The sequence below is a fragment of the Manis pentadactyla genome, chromosome 5 (assembly GCF_030020395.1).
Source record: "Manis pentadactyla isolate mManPen7 chromosome 5, mManPen7.hap1, whole genome shotgun sequence".
Lineage (NCBI taxonomy): Eukaryota > Metazoa > Chordata > Mammalia > Pholidota > Manidae > Manis > Manis pentadactyla.
The window spans coordinates 146,609,832-146,627,078 of NC_080023.1; the positions used below are offsets into that span (position 1 = coordinate 146,609,832).

General features: G+C 41.5%; 1 protein-coding gene across 6 annotated transcripts in view; it reads left to right on the forward strand.

Annotated features, from left to right (window-relative positions):
- The window catches only part of SLC23A2 (solute carrier family 23 member 2), a 139,172-nt gene that overhangs the window by 63,401 nt on the left and 58,524 nt on the right, over positions 1–17,247 (forward strand). For all 6 annotated transcript variants that reach the window (XM_036885078.2, XM_057502757.1, XM_036885077.2 and 3 more), the window contains 2 exons: positions 6,820–6,918; positions 16,799–16,915. In XM_036885078.2, coding sequence (XP_036740973.2) covers positions 6,820–6,918; positions 16,799–16,915 — 216 coding nt within the window. The remainder of the gene's footprint in view (positions 1–6,819; positions 6,919–16,798; positions 16,916–17,247) is intronic.

The window sequence follows — 17,247 nt, forward strand, 5'->3', positions numbered from 1 at the left end:
TTCCACTCTCATACTGATAACAGTGGTGAGGGTCTGGAAGAGGTTCCATATAAATTCATAGTAGTAAAGCAGAAAGTGTACTCCTATCATTCTGTACGTAACCTGTCTGGTACTTCTGCAGACTGTTCTGTAATCTGCTTCATCACACCTAACAAGATGTCCTGGGCTGCTTTCCCAGAAAGCACAAAAGGGTTTGTCTCATTCTCCTTAGCAGCAGCCTAGAATTTAACTCAGTGGGATGTACCATAATTTTGTTAGTTGTTCCTTAAAGGGGTTCTAGTTTTAAATTTTTTACTTATTTTTTAAACATTAGGTAATATATTCATATAATTCAAAATTTAAGAGTACAGAAGGTACAGAGTGAACCTGGTCCCACACCCTACTTTCCAGAAATCGTCTGTGAATAACGCAAGCAAATGAATTCTCTGTCTTCTGTGTCTATAGCTCTACTCTTGGTTTTTTCACTTATTAACGTATCACGGATGGTGTTCTGTACATGGCCATTTGGAATATGAAGAACATTCTGTGGTATGGATGTGTACCATACTTTACTTACTGTTCCCTGTTGACAGACATCTAAATTGTTTCTAATATTTTGCTTTTAAAATTTGCACTGCATTGCATCTGTGCAAAAGTCATTCACTCACATGTAATAGAAGGCTAATTTCCAAGAGTGGGACTGTTGGGGCAGGGGATGTGTTAGTAAAGTGAGGCCTGCCACCAAGTGCCCTCTGTTGAGAAAACCTCATCCCCATCTGTAGTGTTTGAGTGCCTGTTTCCTTGTGTGCTTACAGTGAACATGGGGCAGACTGAGCTTCGGCCAGTTCAGTAGACAGGAAAAGTCTTCTGTACAGTTTTAGTTTGTGTCTTCTTAAGAGTGAGGTGGTTTTCAGATGTTAAGAAGCCATTCATATTTCCTAACTTTCCTTTTGGGGTATTCACTCTTTTCTTGTTGGTTTGTATCCCTTACCTGTTCTTTACCTATCAGGGAATTTACCTTGTTATCTGTAATGTGTTATACCTGGGAAGACATAGCCCCTTCCAGGTGGAGTGCTGTGACCTGCTGGGTGCCTCTAAGCTCTGTTCTGAAATTTGTTTGAGGATAGTGGTCCACAGACAAATCTCTACTTCAGCTCTTTGTAAACATTACCTTGAAGGGAAGTTCCCACCCAGTGCCTGGCATAAATCTGTGCCCAGTAAGTGTTAGGTGTCACCATCACTGTTGCCATGGGACATGTGTTGGAGCAGGAGTATGAGGGTTCTCCCTGTGGGCCAGGGACAGGCATGCCAACCCTCTCGGTGCTTTGGAAGATGGGGTGGGATTGGGGAGAGGTGAGGCACCTTCTGACTGCTCTCTGAGAATGAGTTGAACTGGGGCATGGGTGGTACAGAGCTGGAACCCTGAGGGCACGTGGCTGGGGCCCCAGGACCCTTCTAGACAAGGCTGAAGAAGTTAGAGGCTGCTCTGAGGCGGCTGGGCCCGAGTGAAGGAGGCTGCTTGGTTGCTCCAGATGGCTCTGCTTGCATGTAGCTCCGGGGAGTGTCCTGGGGGCTGCCGTGTGAGGAGTGAGAGCAAGGTTGGGGCTTGCAGCCTTAGCTGCAGTCAGGGCTGCTGGCGCTCTGTGAGTGTCAGCTACGTCTTGTGGCTTATAATCTTAAGATTGACAAGCACAAGTGGTTAAGCATATATTGTATTATACTCAGATTTATTTTTTATAGTAATTAAAAATTTTCAACTAGTATTGAAAGTAGGTGGAGATTTTTAATGTACATTAAAAGGGATTTGGGTTGAAGGCTGAGAAACACTAATCTTGGTTTCTTTATTCTTCAAAAACATTTTAATTGTGGAGTAGGTGCGGATGCTAGAGGAAATAACCATGTGTGTGGGGGGTAGGGTAAGAATAGCATTGCCTTCTATTAAAGAGTAGAAAACAGTTAATTTGGGGAACTTGATTATTACTCTAAAAGCGATTTAGTATAAAATGGTTCGCTTAGCTACCAGGCACATCATAGTGCTGGGTGAATACCAGACCCTGAATAGGTGATAAATGAAACTCTGACCCACTGATCAGTGGCACAGGGCTCCCAGGTGCTTGTGCCCTTCACCTTCCAGGTGTCTGCAGTTGCTCACTGACTGTAACTTCTGTTTGAGTAATAGGCTCATTCCACTGTCAGTTTAAACTGGCCAGGCTGCGCGAACGACGCTTGGCATGCCACGCCCCGGCTCTTGATCCCCTCACTTCTGCTTCCTCTACATTTGGCCACCTCAGGATGACTGTTGAGGAGCATTATTGTCTTAACTTAGTAGAAATAAAACATTTGAACAAGAAAGACATATTTTTCGAGCAATAGACGCATTCTCCCTGCAAAGACAGCATAGCCCTGCATATTGGAGACAGACAAAATCAACTAGAAAATTCAGGCAGACAAAACCTGCTTTCATAGCTGATTGAATGATTGAACAATATTAGTTTAGGAGGGAAAATGTAAAGCCACAAGTTTGGTTTCAAATAGTTTTGGGGAAGGAAAGGACATCTTGTTCCCCCAAATAATCTGATTTTTTAAAAATAAAAACTTGATCAGTTTCCTGAGATGGATGATGCCAGGATTCTTGTTATCTGCAATGCTTTCAACAATACAGAAGAAAACTGTCTTTGTTCACATTTAGAAAGCTTTCCAAGATGTGTTTTATTTCCCAGTTGAAATAATATTTAGAGATTCAAAAATGTGAAGCATTGATAGTATCAGCAATATTTTTATCCTTTTCTCTAAAAAAAAGCTCAGTGCCTTTCCTGAAGAACTGGTTTTAATATTTTATTTTTAAAATTAAATATCATGTTTAAAAAAATACCATCAGAGTAGCTAATTTAATAAATGAAAGGAAAAATTTAGTAAAACAGACTAGTGTTTTACTCTTCCAGTAATGTTTGATCATTTCCTCCAGTACACACAGTGGAGACAGCAGGCCAGCCAAGCAACCCAGTGGGTTTCCCCACCTCCTATCCCCTTGGCCTCTGGGGTGCTGAATCCCTTTCTCCCTTCAGTAAAAACCTGGTTCATCTCCCCCTTGTTCCAGAACCTCCCACCTCCCAGGTTTGCTTCCATTCCTAGCTGGAGCTTGGTTGAGTGCTGGAGTGGGGCTGTAGGGAGCAGGGGCGTATTCTTCCATATCCAGGAGGAGGGTGTCACATGAGAGGGGCAGTGGCTTGGTTCTGAAATGTAAGGCTGATGAGGGTGGCAGGTGCACCCCAAGGTCCCCAGGGATGGCAATGGCTTGAGGTGTGGAAATTTATTAGGAGTCTTAGGTTATTTAGGTCAGTGTTTACAGTTAAATAACCTCCCTAACTGGCCTGGGAAGTAAGCTTCCTTTATGGGATGAGTTCTGTGGAGCAAACATGCTTTGGATTGGGTCACAAACTTCTTTTGTATCAGTTTATCCCTCTGCCTCTCCCTGCACCAGCCTCTTTGGGACCAGCACCTTCATCCAATAGTCATGCAGGTGAGTGAACTGGACGGGAGCCTGGACACTTTGCCCCTCTGTTAGCAACATCCTGTCCAGGGCTGGGGTGTTGCCCCTCATATTGTAGTGTTGTCCCCACACCCCCCGCACCCACGCCTCGGAGCTGCTGTGCTGTGCAGCTCCTATCCATGCAGTCCCCAGGGGGCAAAAAGCACATCCTCGCTCTCTCTTGAGCCAGACCACCTTTCCAGATCACTGTTAATACTTTGGCCTAAGCCAGTGTCCCTTTTGTCTTATCTGGAGCCTCAGAAAGGGTCTGTCTGCCTCTGTTCCTGCCACCATCCCCCTCACCCTTCCACTCTCCTGCTGCCGTCAGAGTGGTAATTCAGAGCATGCATCTGTGCGGCACAGCCTGGGGCTCTCTGCTGCACCTTGTGTTCAGTCACCATCCTGTTACCTGGCACCCACACTAGTGGGGCTCCTGGGGGCAGCAACAGGCCTGGGCACAGGAGGTGCTCAAACAGGGTTTGTTGAATGAATATATGTGAGCCTTTTCCTAGGCTGGGGGGCATCTGCATTTTTTGGTACTTATCTAATTGTGTGTATGTGTAGTGAATAAGTTGTGGGACTAGTGGGAGTTGCCAACTTGGCTGAAATCCCTTTGGTGTCACAAGTATAGATTCAAAAAAGTGTTTTTGAGGTGAAATTCGCACAAAAGAATAAACCATTTGAAAGTGAAAGTGACATTTAACAGTCGCGATGTTGGGCAACCACCACCTCTATCTAGTTGCAGGATATTTTCATCACCCAAGAGGAAACCCCGTACCCATGAAGCCCCAGCTCCTGGCAGCAGCCGGAGGTGAACGCAGCTGAAGGTTTGGTTTGGTTAGGCTAGGACGTGAAATCTGATCTGGGTCTCTCCCGCCATATACTGACGAATTGTTGTTTCGAGAGAGTTCACCTGGAGTGGGTATACTCCTTGGCTTCTCAGCGGCTTCAGTGCCTCTGTGACTTGGAGCATAGTTCTGATGGAAGTGAGAGTTTCAGTTGCAGACTTGACCTTGGCTGGGAATATGTATCTTGCTGGCAGCTAGTTTTATAGGCAGATAAATGCCACAAACCTGGTTGGCTTTATAAACAGCTGTATCATGACTCAGATAGTTTTAAAAGCTAATCTTTATTTGAAGTGATAGGAGAAAATTCAGCCCTGTAAGAATTATGTCCTGGTTAATTAAGATCTCTGACGTACTTCACAACTAGCCTTAGATTTGGGTTATAATCTATGTAACTAGAAGTTTAATTTTTTTGCTGGCCTGATTTCCTCAACTATAAAAATAAGTGGATTTAAATCTCTCTGGGCCTCCTCGATCCCAGCTAGACTACTTAGATCTTTAGTCTTATCTGTTGTAAAAACATACTGTCCTCATTATAGAAATTACCAAAATAAATAAAGGGAAAAAAGGCAGAGGTGGCCCCACTGATTAAAGACAACCACAGCTAATAAAGCAATTGGTATACACCTTTAATATCAATTTTAAAAGGCAGTATACAAATAACACATGACTACATACTGATTATAAAAGATCCAAATACTATAAAAGAGGGTTGGTAGTGAAAAATGAAAGGTGTCCACCATTACCCTTTGCCCCTGAGACAGCCTTCCTGTTGGTCTTTGACAGATTTGAATCCTTTGCCAAGTCTTACAGGTAGGCAGAGGAGTGACATTTTCCTTTTAGCATAATTGGGATAATTCTAGGCTTCCTGTTTTGTGACCTTTTTTTTTTAACAGTCCTTTTGGGAATTCTTTCCTTGGTAGTTCATCAGTTTTATTATTTTCTTTTTAATGGCTGAATGTTATTCTCAAAATAGATATACCATAATTTAATAATATCTTTCTTGATGAACATTTAAGTTGTTTCCAAGTGGTCAGCATTTTAAATATGCTGTAGTCATCAACCTTGGATGTACGTACCATATGCGTGGATGTTTCTGGAGGATGTTCCTATGAGTGTAATGGCTGGATCCAAAAAAAATGCCTGTGTTAAATCCCACTGCTGAACCACCCTCCACAAAGACCATTCCTCAAAGGACGTAATGTCTCTAATAATCTCAGAAGAGTTTTTTTCTTCATACCCTGGTCAACACCAGATTCATCTTGTAAAACTTCCCCATTATTTATGTTAAAAAATGACATTTTAATTGTTAATTGTATAATTTTAGATGAGGTAGAACAGCTTTTCATGCATCTTATATTCTAATTTTTTCCTGTGAACTGTATACCCCTGTCCTTAGCCCATTTCCTTCTGATTGTTGGTATTACAGATTTGCAGTGTTCTTTATGAATCACAGTTATCAATCTTATGTTGGTTATATATGTTGCACTGTATTTTCTCTTACACCACCACTCATCTTTTACTTCTCTTTAGTGTATTTTGCAATACCAGATACTAAACTTTTTATGTATTTTCTTTCCCCCACATCTGTATTTTAAAAATGTAGTTGTGCTGCTATTCGTTTATAGAGTTATATTTAGTATTATCTCTCCAAGATGGATTCCTGGAAATGGAACCATTTGACGAAAAGGCAAAGTATGTTAAGGCTCTTGGCTGTGGGCTGCCACAACCTACAGAGGCTCCGTCGCAGCTCCCCGAGGGCAGGCACGAAAGGGGTGGTGACCTGCCTGGTACCTGTGTGTTTCCCTTGAGTGCTCTCAGGCTGGTTTCTAGTCCTTACCTTGAGGGCCCAGGAACTAGATTATGGTGTCACAGACAGCCCCCACCCCCACCAATGCCACAAGCGGACACCTGCACCAGCAGGCTAGGTTACTTAATCACAGTGAGAAATAGGAATTCTTAGTCAGGTGAGCAGCAGCGTGTGTGCTGCCCTAGCTGCACGTTTGCTCCTCCACGGATGCTGTGCCTGAAGCCTTACCAGCCCCTTACTTGGGAAGCCATCTTAACCAGGCAGCTCAACACGTCTCAGCAGCACCTCAGGAGCAGCTTTAGTTCCTCAAACGAGCCCCTCTTGTCTCTGGAGGGCACCGGGGACCCTCCTCCTCATAGTTTATTTGGATGCTCCATTTCTGGTCGCCCGCAAGCACCCCGCCTGTTCATGCAGCCTCAGCTCTGTGGGGTACATGGAGTGTTTCTCTTCCATCCAAGACGCATGTGTGGTCACTCATGCAGCATCCCCTTGTCAGGAGTTTCATTTATGAAAACTCAAAACTTGGCTAGTTGGATAGGTGGAAGACAGTTTTTGTCTTTCATGAAAGTTGAAAAAAGGCTTTTTGTGGGCGCATGTTCCTATACAGTGTGGTGTATGATGAAACCATCTGTAAATGGAGTGTTTCTTCTCTCCAGGTGGTGATCAATGGAGGGGCCACGTCCAGTGGTGAACAGGACAATGAAGACACTGAGCTTATGGCAATCTACACGACGGAAAATGGCATTGCGGAGAAGGTGTGCCCTTAACGTCAGCCCCCCTCACCCAGTGCTGCTCGCAGACCCGCAGGACGTGGATGTCCTTCCCCGGGGCTCTGGGTGCCCTTTGGAGTGGGTGTGTTCTTCTTACAGTGGAAATAGAAGGGGTGATGAGGAATGGAAATTATAAGTTTTAATTGTCTTAATGGCAGTTGAGGTGAGACCCATAGAAACATCTTATCTAGATATTTTTGAAAGCCTCAGCCGTGGTGCCAGAGGGAAGTGGTTAAGAGTTTGAGTCTGGAGTCAGTTCTGGGTGCTAATGTGACTCAGATCCTAAGGGAATTACTTGACCTCTCTGGTCATAAATTGCCTCATCTCTAAAATAGGAATAAACCTATCAACATCTATCTCAGATTGCTATAAGGCTTAAATGAAGTAATACATGTAGTGCCTGTACATACTATATGTATAATAATAGGAAAAGAAGAGAAACTGGTAGCTAGCTTATGTGAACTGTGAGAATGCCCTGGACAAAACTCTTTGACTAGAGCAGTGGAAATCATACACTGAGGTGGGGAGAATCTTTTTCTTTTGCCTTTTCCCATCTCCTTGGCAGGTCAGTCTATATGACTCTATTTATGGAGGCCAGGAGAGAGCTGCCCAGAGGCTCCAGATGCCTGGATTTCTTTTTTCCTTTGTATCTGCCACTGTACCTAACACAAATGACATCTGATAACAAGGCATTGCCACACTGCTTTGCCAACCCTAAGACCTCTAAATTTCATGTGAGTTTTACTTGTTAGACTTCTAAAGCAGATTTTATTTTGACTGAAAGTGTACTGGTTTAATCAGTTTATATAATAAGGTATTACATTCTAGAACCATTGTACTGTACTGTAGACAATGTATACTGTATGATCTAGAAACAGACCACTAGAAAGTTGATATACACAAATACAGTATCCAGCTTGGGTATCAATGCAGTGTTTACAGTGTAATCACGAAAATGATAAAGAACAAGGAAATCCTATTGAAGTTCAGGACAAATTCTTGTGTCTGTATGGCTTTTTTCGTTTTTTTCCTCCATTTTTGGTTATCTTGACAAGTCTTTCTGTAATTTGATCAAAATATTACAAATTTTTTAGAGGCTAATTAGGTTCATGCCAAGATGTTGAAATTCCTGGATGTTGGATTCCAAGCTGCATCTCAGAGCCCAGGGATGATAGCGGCTACGGTCAGTATGTAGACCCACGCCTCGGTCCATAGCTGAGACACAGCCCGCAGGGCATGACTCAGCTAGGGGGCACCTCCTGGCCTGCTTAGGTCTCATCATCCAGGTGGCATGTTCACTGACTTGCAATGCAGCCAGCTCTCAGGTATTGGGTCCTTAATCACAGTCACCAAGATTTCCAGGCTATAAGCTCCCATCATTTTGGACCTCTCCCTCCATTAGCCAGGCAATAGTGGCTGTCTTTTGAAATCAGTAGCAAGGAGCATTAACACTTTGGGGCATTTTGACATCTGTAACTGTACCTTTCACTCATGGGAGTGATCTCGTGGCAGGAGAAAGTCTAGCTCATTTATTTACCTGTTTGGGTGAAAGATTTCTTTCATTGTCTAAACTTTGATACATTTGTTTTCTCAAATACTAGTGAGATAGAGTATCTTCCTATTTTACTGGCCGTTTCTCTTGTTTTATGGAATGACAAGGATAGGGAATAGAGCTTTGGTGTATCAAATAGCGTTAAAAGTCCAGGCCTTTGGTGGAATGTTTTAAGCAGCCTGTCACATTAGTCCTTTTAAAAAGGTGCTATCACTGTACTGTGTTTAAAAAAAAAAGAAAACGAAATATTTAGGTCCTCTGCTGTCCTGAAGTTGTGCAAAGAAAACTTCCCTCCAGAGGATGCTGCCCCTTGAGATATTTTCAGATGGCATAGAGAGGCTACATCTGAACACCTGACTGTGAAATAAGAATGGGACATTCTAGGAGAGATGAGAGAACTGGGGGCGAGAGATTGTCCTAGGCATTCTCCTTATTCATGTTTGTTTTCTTAATTATAGTGAGCTATTCATTGTCATATATTAACTTACTTTATTAAAAACTTGACTTTTCTGGTGTCTGTTAATACTCTTGAGCTCCTTATGGTATGCTGGTTAATGTGGTTACAGCTAGAGGATACCCGTTGTGGGATGTGCTCAAAGGGATTTATTCCTGAAAGGACCAGAAGGATAGTGCCTCAGATCATGAGTCTGTAACATGGCGCTGTGACCCATGCCCAGTGTTCTGAGCATTCACCTCAGTATTGTTGGGATTCTTCCCAGACACTGTTAATGATCCTGTCCAAGCAAGTCTGTCTTCCCCGACAAGCACTACGTGCACTGCTCTGTGTCGTCGTCTTTTTTTTCCGTGTCAGTATATCCTGAGATTTCCCCCATCATTTCATAAAGAGATTCCTTTCACCCTTATTAGGAATATTTTTAAGCTGCCTTGTGGCCTGTTGTGGAATCACCACAATTTGATTTAACTGGTATCCTGGTGATGGGCATTCTTTTTTGGGGAGCACTGAGGTGAGGCATGGGAATTTGAGTCTTGCTGTTATCAATGCTACAGTGAGTAACCTTGTATATAAGTCCTTTCCCATACACGCAATTGTAAGTCTAGAACAAATTCTCAGAGACAGAATTGGTAAATGAAGGAATACATGTGTTTATGATTTTATATAGATACTACCAAATGGTCCTCTTACTGATAGTTGATTATTTTCATAGATTTTAAAACAAATTGTTTAATTGCTAATTCGGCTTTATTTGAATTCTTTTGTCCCAATAATATCCACTGCAGCTAAATAAATATGCACATAGGTACATGCATTCAGGGCCAGCATTCAAATCCATATCACTTGGTATGTTTAATTGGCATGTGCATCTTTAGCTTCCTTTAATCTGGAACAGTTCCTCCGGTTCAAAGTCTTCTCTTACTTTTACAGTTAATTCTTGGACATTTTCTTATTTCTTTAATTCCTATATTCTGTTTTGCTCTCTTCTGACTTCTAAAAATTGTTACTTCTTAATCATCTTTGTCTTTTTGTCATTTTGGGGGTAGATAACTTTGACTTCTGGCCCATCTGTTGAATTTTTTCCTATCCTGTTTTTCATTTCTAAGCCCTCTTTTACTGTTCTTACTGATAAAAGTTTTTAAATGGCATCTCTTTCCTCCCAGGTTCAAAATATTTTTGTGAAGATACAGATTTCTTCCTTTTTTTTTTTTATAACGTGTTTTCTCCACACTACATTCACGATATGCCCTCTGTTTCTTTGGCTCTTTTTTTAAAAAAATTTTTTATTAAGGTATTATTGATATACACTCTTATGAAGGTTTCACATGAAAAAACAGTGTGGTTATTGCATTTACCCATATTATCAAGTCCCCACCCATACCCCAATGCAGTCACTGTCCATCAGTGTAGTAAGATGCCACAGATTCACTATTTGCCTTCTCTGTGCTACACTGTTTTCCCTGTGATCCCCCACACCATGTGTACTAAACATAATACCCCTCAATACCCTTCTCCCTCCCTCCCTACCCACCCTCCCACTTCCTCCCCTTTGGTAACCACTAGTCCCTTCTTGGGGTCTCTGAGTCTGCTGCTATTTTGTTCCTTCAGTTTTGCTTCGTTGTTATACTCTACAAATGAGGGAAATCATTTGGCACTTGTCTTTCTCTGCCTGGCTTGTTTCACTGAGCATAATATCCTCCAGCTCCATCCACGTTGTTGCAAATGGCAGGATTTGTTTCCTTTTTATGGCTGAATAGTATTCCATTTTGTATATGTACCACCTCTTCTTTATCCATTCATCTACTGGTGGACACTTAGGTTGCTTCCATTTCTTGGCTATTGTAAATAGTGCTGTGATAAACATAGGAGTACATATGTCTTTTTCAAACTGGGCTGCTGCATTCTTAGGGTAAATTCCTAAGAGTGGAATTCCTGGATCAAATGGTATTTCTATTTTTAGTTTTTTGAGGAATCTCCATACTGCTTTCCACAATGGTTGAACTAATTTACATTCCCACCAGCAGTGTAGGAGGGTTCCCCTTTCTCCATATCCTCGCCAGCATTGTTGTTCTTAGTCTTTTCAATGCTGGCCATCCTAACTGGTGCGATGTGATATCTCATTGTGGTTTTAATTTGCCTTTCCCTGATGCTTATGATGTGGAGCATCTTTTCATGTGTCTGTTGGCCATCTGAATTTCTTCTTTAGAGAACTGTCTCTTCATATCCTCTGCCCATTTTTTAATAGGGTTATGTGCTTTTTGGGTGTTTAGGCATGTGAGTTCTTTATATATTTTGGATGTTAACCTCTTGACGGATATGTCACTTACAACTATATTCTCCTGTACTGTAGGATGCCTTTTTGTTCTGTTGATGATATCCTTTGCAGTACAGAAACTTTTTAGTTTGCTGTAGTCCCATGAGTTCATTTTCGCTTGTGTTTCCCTTGCTTGAGGAGATGTGTTCAAGAAGAAGTTGCTGATGCTTATATTCAGGAGATTTTTGCTTATGTTGTCTTCTAAGAGTTTTATGGTTTCATGACTTACATTCAGGTCTTTGATCCATTTAGAGTTTACTTTTGTGTATGGGGTTAAACAGTAAACCAGTTTCATTCTCTTGCATGTAGCTGTCCAGTTTTGCCAACACCAGCTGTTGAAGGGGCTGTCATTTCCCCATTGTATGTCCATGGCTCCTTTATCATATATTAATTGACCAAATATGGGTTTTTATCAGGGCTCTCTAGTCTGTTCCATTGGTCTATGGGTCTGTTCTTGTGCCAGTACCAGATTGTCTTGATTACTGTGGCTTTGTAGTAGAGCTTGAAGTCAGGGAGCATAATACCCCCTGCTTTATTCTTCCTTCTCAGGATTGCTTTGGCTATTCAAAGTCTTTTGTGGTTCCATATGAATTTTAGAACAATTTTCTCTAGTTCGTTGAAGAGTGCTGTTGGTATTTTGATAGAAATTGCATTGTATCTGTAGATTGCTTTAGGCAGGATGTCCATTTTGACAATATTAATTCTTCCTATCCATGAGCATGGGATGTGTTTCCATTTATTGGTATCTTCTTTAATTTCTCTCATGAGTGTCTTGTAGTTTTCAGAGTATAGGTCTTTCACTTCCTTGGTTAGGTTTATTCCTAGGTATTTTATTCTTTTTGATGCAACGGTGAATGGAATTGTTTGCCTGATTTCTCTTTCTGCTAGTTCATTGTTAGTGTATAGAAATGCCACAATTTCTGCGTAATAATTTTGTATCCTGCAACTTTGCTGAATTCAGATATTAGATCTATTAGTTTTGGAGTGGATTCTTTAGGGTTTTTTATGTACAGTATCATGTCTGCAAACAGGGACAGTTTAACTTCTTCCTTGCCAATCTGGATGCCTTTTATTTCTTTGTGTTGTCTGATTGCCATGGCTAAGACCTCCAGTACTATGTTGAATAGAAGTGGAGAGAGTGGGCATCCTTGTCTTGTTCCTGATCTTAAAGGAAAAGCTTTCAGCTTCTCGCTTATAAGTATAATGTTGTCTGTAGGTTTGTCATAGATGGCCTTTATTATGTTGAAGTACTTGCCCTCTATACCCATTTTGTTGAGAGTTTTTATCATGAATGGGTGTTGAATTTTATCAAATGCTTTTTCAGCATCTATGGAGATGATCATGTGGTTTTTGTCCTTCTTTTTGTTGATGTGGTGGATGATATTGATGGAGTTTCGAATGTTGTACCATCCTTGCATCCCTGGAATAAATCCTGCTTGATCATGATGGATGATCTTTGATGTATTTTTGAATTCGGTTTGCTAATATTTTGTTGAGTATTTTTGCATCTATGTTCATTAGGGATATTGGTCTGTAATTTTCTTTTTTTGTGGTGTGTTTGGCTGGTTTTGGTATTAGAGTGATGCTGGCCTCATAGAATGAGTTTGGAAGTATTCCCTCTTCTTCTACTCTTCGGAAAATTCTGAGGAGGATGGATGGTCTTAGGTCTTCACTGAATGTTTGATTAAATTCAATGGTGAAGCCATCTGGTCCAGGGCTTTGTTCTTAGGTAGGTTTTTCATTACCAGTTCGATTTTGTTGCTGGTAATTGATCTGTTCAGATTTTCTGTTTCTTTCTGGGTCAGCCTTTGAAGGTTGTATTTTTCTAGAAAGTTGTCCGTTTCTTCTAGGTTATCCAGTTTGTTAGCATATAATTTTTCACAGTATTCTCTCCTTGGCTCTTATTTTTGCAGGCCTCCTTTGTTCTTTCAGGAGTGCAAGGCTGTAAAAAACACGATTAAATGGCCATGGTGTGTGAGTGAAGTTTGTCTGCTGGTGGGTGGGTCTTTCCATTGAATAACCAGGTGGAAAGCTGTCTTGTTGCTGTGGGGTCTGTAGATGTCTGCATCTTGTCTCAGGGGCAGATCAGTTCCTCTAGAAAGGAATCCTTTTAGTGTTCTGTGGGTCTAACAAGCCTGGCTTCTGTAACCCCACTGGCATTGTGGAAGCGGTTGAGGCTCCCACTCTTCATGTGTTCATTTAACCCTGTATAGTACTTCTGGTTTATGTTCTTCAATAAACTTTTGTTTTGAAGGATGAGGATAGCAATATGCAGTAGGGTGTCTGATTGGTTTGTGGAGTTAAAAGTCCACCATCTTCCCATCCCTGCTCCCTTGTGCATAGAACCTATCTGGTTGGGCTTCTGTTGGTCAGCAGCTGACTCTTCACACTTGCCCTCTACAAGCACCTGGTTGTCAGTTCCTTCCCTCTCTCAAATGGGTCACGTGTACAAACACTACATAGTCCAGAAATGTGTTCATCTCATTTCTCTTTCTCCTGTTTGCTTCAAGCTTGTAGATATGTGTCCTATTTATTCCTTCTGTGTGTTTTTAGGAGTTGGAAGAAATGACACAGGAGGTCAATTTACCACGTTTAACTGGAACTAAAAAGCTGACTCTTTGAAAAGACGGATAAAATTGATCTGTGGTGGACCTGATTCAGGAAAAAAATGAGGAAGAACAAATATACATTAGCAGTGTGAGAGGAGAGACAAGAAATGTACAGGAGAATTATTAACTGTACTGTATGATAATCAATTTAAAACTGTGTAGCAGGGTTTGGCAAGCTACATTGTGCAAGCCAAGTCTGGTCTAACACCTGTTTTTGTAAATAGCTTTATTGAAGCACAGCCACACTCATTTGTTTACATTTTGTCTAAGGCTCTTCTGCACCACAATAGCAGAGTTGAGTAGTTATGAAGAACCATATGGCTCACGCAGCCTAAAATATATACTCTATAACCTTTACAGGAAAAATTGGTAGACTCCTTCTCTAAGGGAAATTATTTCCTAGAGAGAAAAAGACCACAGTTGGCTCCAAAAATACTAGACAGGATAAATAACCACAGAAGCAATGGGAAAGGGTATTAATGATCTTAAGAAGGCTCCAACCAGAGCTGAGTTCTGATTCCCGGATGTTTGAAGGACATGTAATTTGCTTATTCTTTAGACCATTTCAGACCATAGAATAAGAAGGGAAAGTCTTCTCAGGTCATGGCATTACTAACTGTAGTCATCTTTTAAAGAAACCCTGCTTTTGGAGGTTTTGTTTTTGCAATTTTTTAAAATGGTTCACATTGTTCATGTAGTGATAACTGAGTGTGGTGCCGTAGTTCACAAGGGCCAGTGCAGCATGTGTCTGACAGGGTTAATCAAGCCCCTTGACCACTCTGTGCTCCCTACCCTGTGTCATCTCAGTACCACCCGTGGACATTTCTGAATTATAGAACCACCCTCATTAAGAAAAATCCTGTGCTTATGTGTGAGTGTGTATGTGTACATGTCTTAATCTTAGCCTGCCAGGCCTGTCTTTTAATTTCTGTTCATGTTTTATAGTTGTTTTGGAAATCAGTGCAATAATATTGCCTGCCATATTATTGTAACAGGTTGTAGTAATCTATTTGATGTAGTGTTACTGTACTTTACTTCCAGATATTTCTTTTTGTTACTTTGTGAGCAGTAACCCGCCCACACTCCCACACCCTGGTGAGACTCCTCACCTTAGGTACTATGATGGTATTAAATTGTCCTTTGCACAGTGAGTCCAATACCCTTGCTTGTATCATGTCAGCAAAATAGTAAAATGAGTTCAGGGATTCCCAAGACCTGAGTTGGGAGTTCCCAAATCAGTTTCCGTGATTTGCTAGAAGGATTCACAGAATTCAGAGAGCTGTTACACTCATGATTACTGTTCATTTCAGAGAAAAGGTACAGATTAAACTCAATGGGACAAAGTTTGTAGGGCAGGGTCCAGGGATACCAGGATAAGCTTTAGGTTGTTCTCTCCCAGTGGAGTCACAGGTGAAGCACTTAATTTTCCCCCAAACGTTGTGTGACAACACTCAAGGAGTGTTGCCAACCAGGGAAGCTTGCCTTAAGCTTTGTTTTTACTGGGGGTCAGTCATGTAGGCATGGTTGCCAACCCATACGGACGACCTTAGTTTCCAGCCCCTCCAGAGGTCATACTGATAACTGTGTGGCCTAAGGCCCTCACCATAAATCATATTGTTAGCATAAATGATTTGAGGCAACCTAAGGCCTAGGTAGACACACTCTTAAGAGGCAAGATATTCCAAGAGCTTAGGGCTATCCAGGCAAGGGCCAAACCTTTCTTTGAAATGTGCGGGGTTTGGACAACCCAGACCTGCTGAGTTAATCCATGTATCAGATTCCTCACATGCGTGTGCTTTCTCTGCCCTCCTTACCAACAAATTTTTTTAAGATACACATAATCCATTTTAACCCTTTGAGCAATAATGCAAATCTGCCAATATTCATTGTTTGAATGGAAAAAAAGCTGCTCTCCAAAAGGTCATATTCAGTTCACATTTGGATTAGATCAAATGTCAGGTTATATCAGACATTTACCTTTAGGCTTTAGAAGGTGAGGCTGAATTGCATCACTTCTTTTGAGGGTATTTGGTCCCCAAATCCCTGTCCCTCCATGCATGGAAATTGGGTGACAAAATATGGAGTGAAAAACAAAATGGATACCTTGGTTTCCAAGAAACTGTTCATAGAGGTTTAGAATCCAAGCTGTTTTCATGGTATGTGGGAGAACTCAAGTTTACCTTGACTTTTGTTTGGCTTGGATACTGGATGAGTTCAGAAGCCAAGTTGACGCTGGCTGGAAATGTCCAGACCATAATCTTAAAGTATCTGGTCTTTGTGAAGATTTTGGCCCCCAAAGCATGCAACACTTAACTTTTTTAAAAATCTTAGTAATGGTGGGGGGTGGGGAGAAGAAAAAAACTGTCCCCTAAACTATAAATATGTTTTTAGGTTGCATTTAAACAAAATTTGAACCATCACATCTGCATACTTTTCACTCACCACTACATCTAAGCAGCAGTGTCTTAACAGAAGGTGTAGGACTTTATTTTTAGGTGCAGAGATATTTTTCCTTGCAGGAATGGGACAGCATAGGAGAGGCAGATTAGTGCTTTGTGATTGAAAGAAGTTAGCATTTTATACCATTTCTTCAAGAGGCGCCACCACCCAAGGACTGCTCATACCAAGGATCACTTTGGGTCTCAACCTGGGAGTATCTCTTTCTACACAGGAGTCCCCTAGGCTTGGGGAAGAGGCTCTGAACAAGCTGGGTGCTCTTGGGGATGAATCAATGGCAAGGGATACTGAACTCCCAAACTGAGGACAGATTGTCCCACTGTGTACTTGAGCATTGCATCAAAGGTTGCTGCGTGAGTTTACAGGAGAGTGGCAGCCACTTCATAAAGTTGTTCTTCAGTAACAGTGGCCTATCCTGAGTTGAGCTAACTTTAGTCCTTGCTTTTCTGAACCAACTCCCTTTCTCCTCTTGCTCACAGAGCTCTCTCGCCGAAACCTTGGATAGCACTGGCAGTCTAGACCCCCAGAGATCGGACATGATTTACACCATAGAAGACGTTCCTCCCTGGTACCTGTGCATATTTTTGGGGTTGCAGGTAAGATGGTCCTTTTATGATATAACCACAGATATTTGAATTGTCCATCTAGATGTTTTTTTAATTCAATGGTGGTTTTTATTTACTGGTGATTTTATTATAAATTGCTCCTTTAAGAGTGGTGAATGGGTGTTGTTAACATCAATTTGATAACACAGAAAGGAAGAAAAGAACAGGAGGAGCAGGTTAACCAGGGAATGAAAGAAGGAAGCTGTTCAGGGAATAAGCAAGTGATGTAGAAGGAAGGAGAAAAGATTGTGGAGAAATATAAAGAGGAGAGGATGGAGGGAGAAGACAAGAGAGAAGCATTCATTTTTATCTCCCATTCCTGC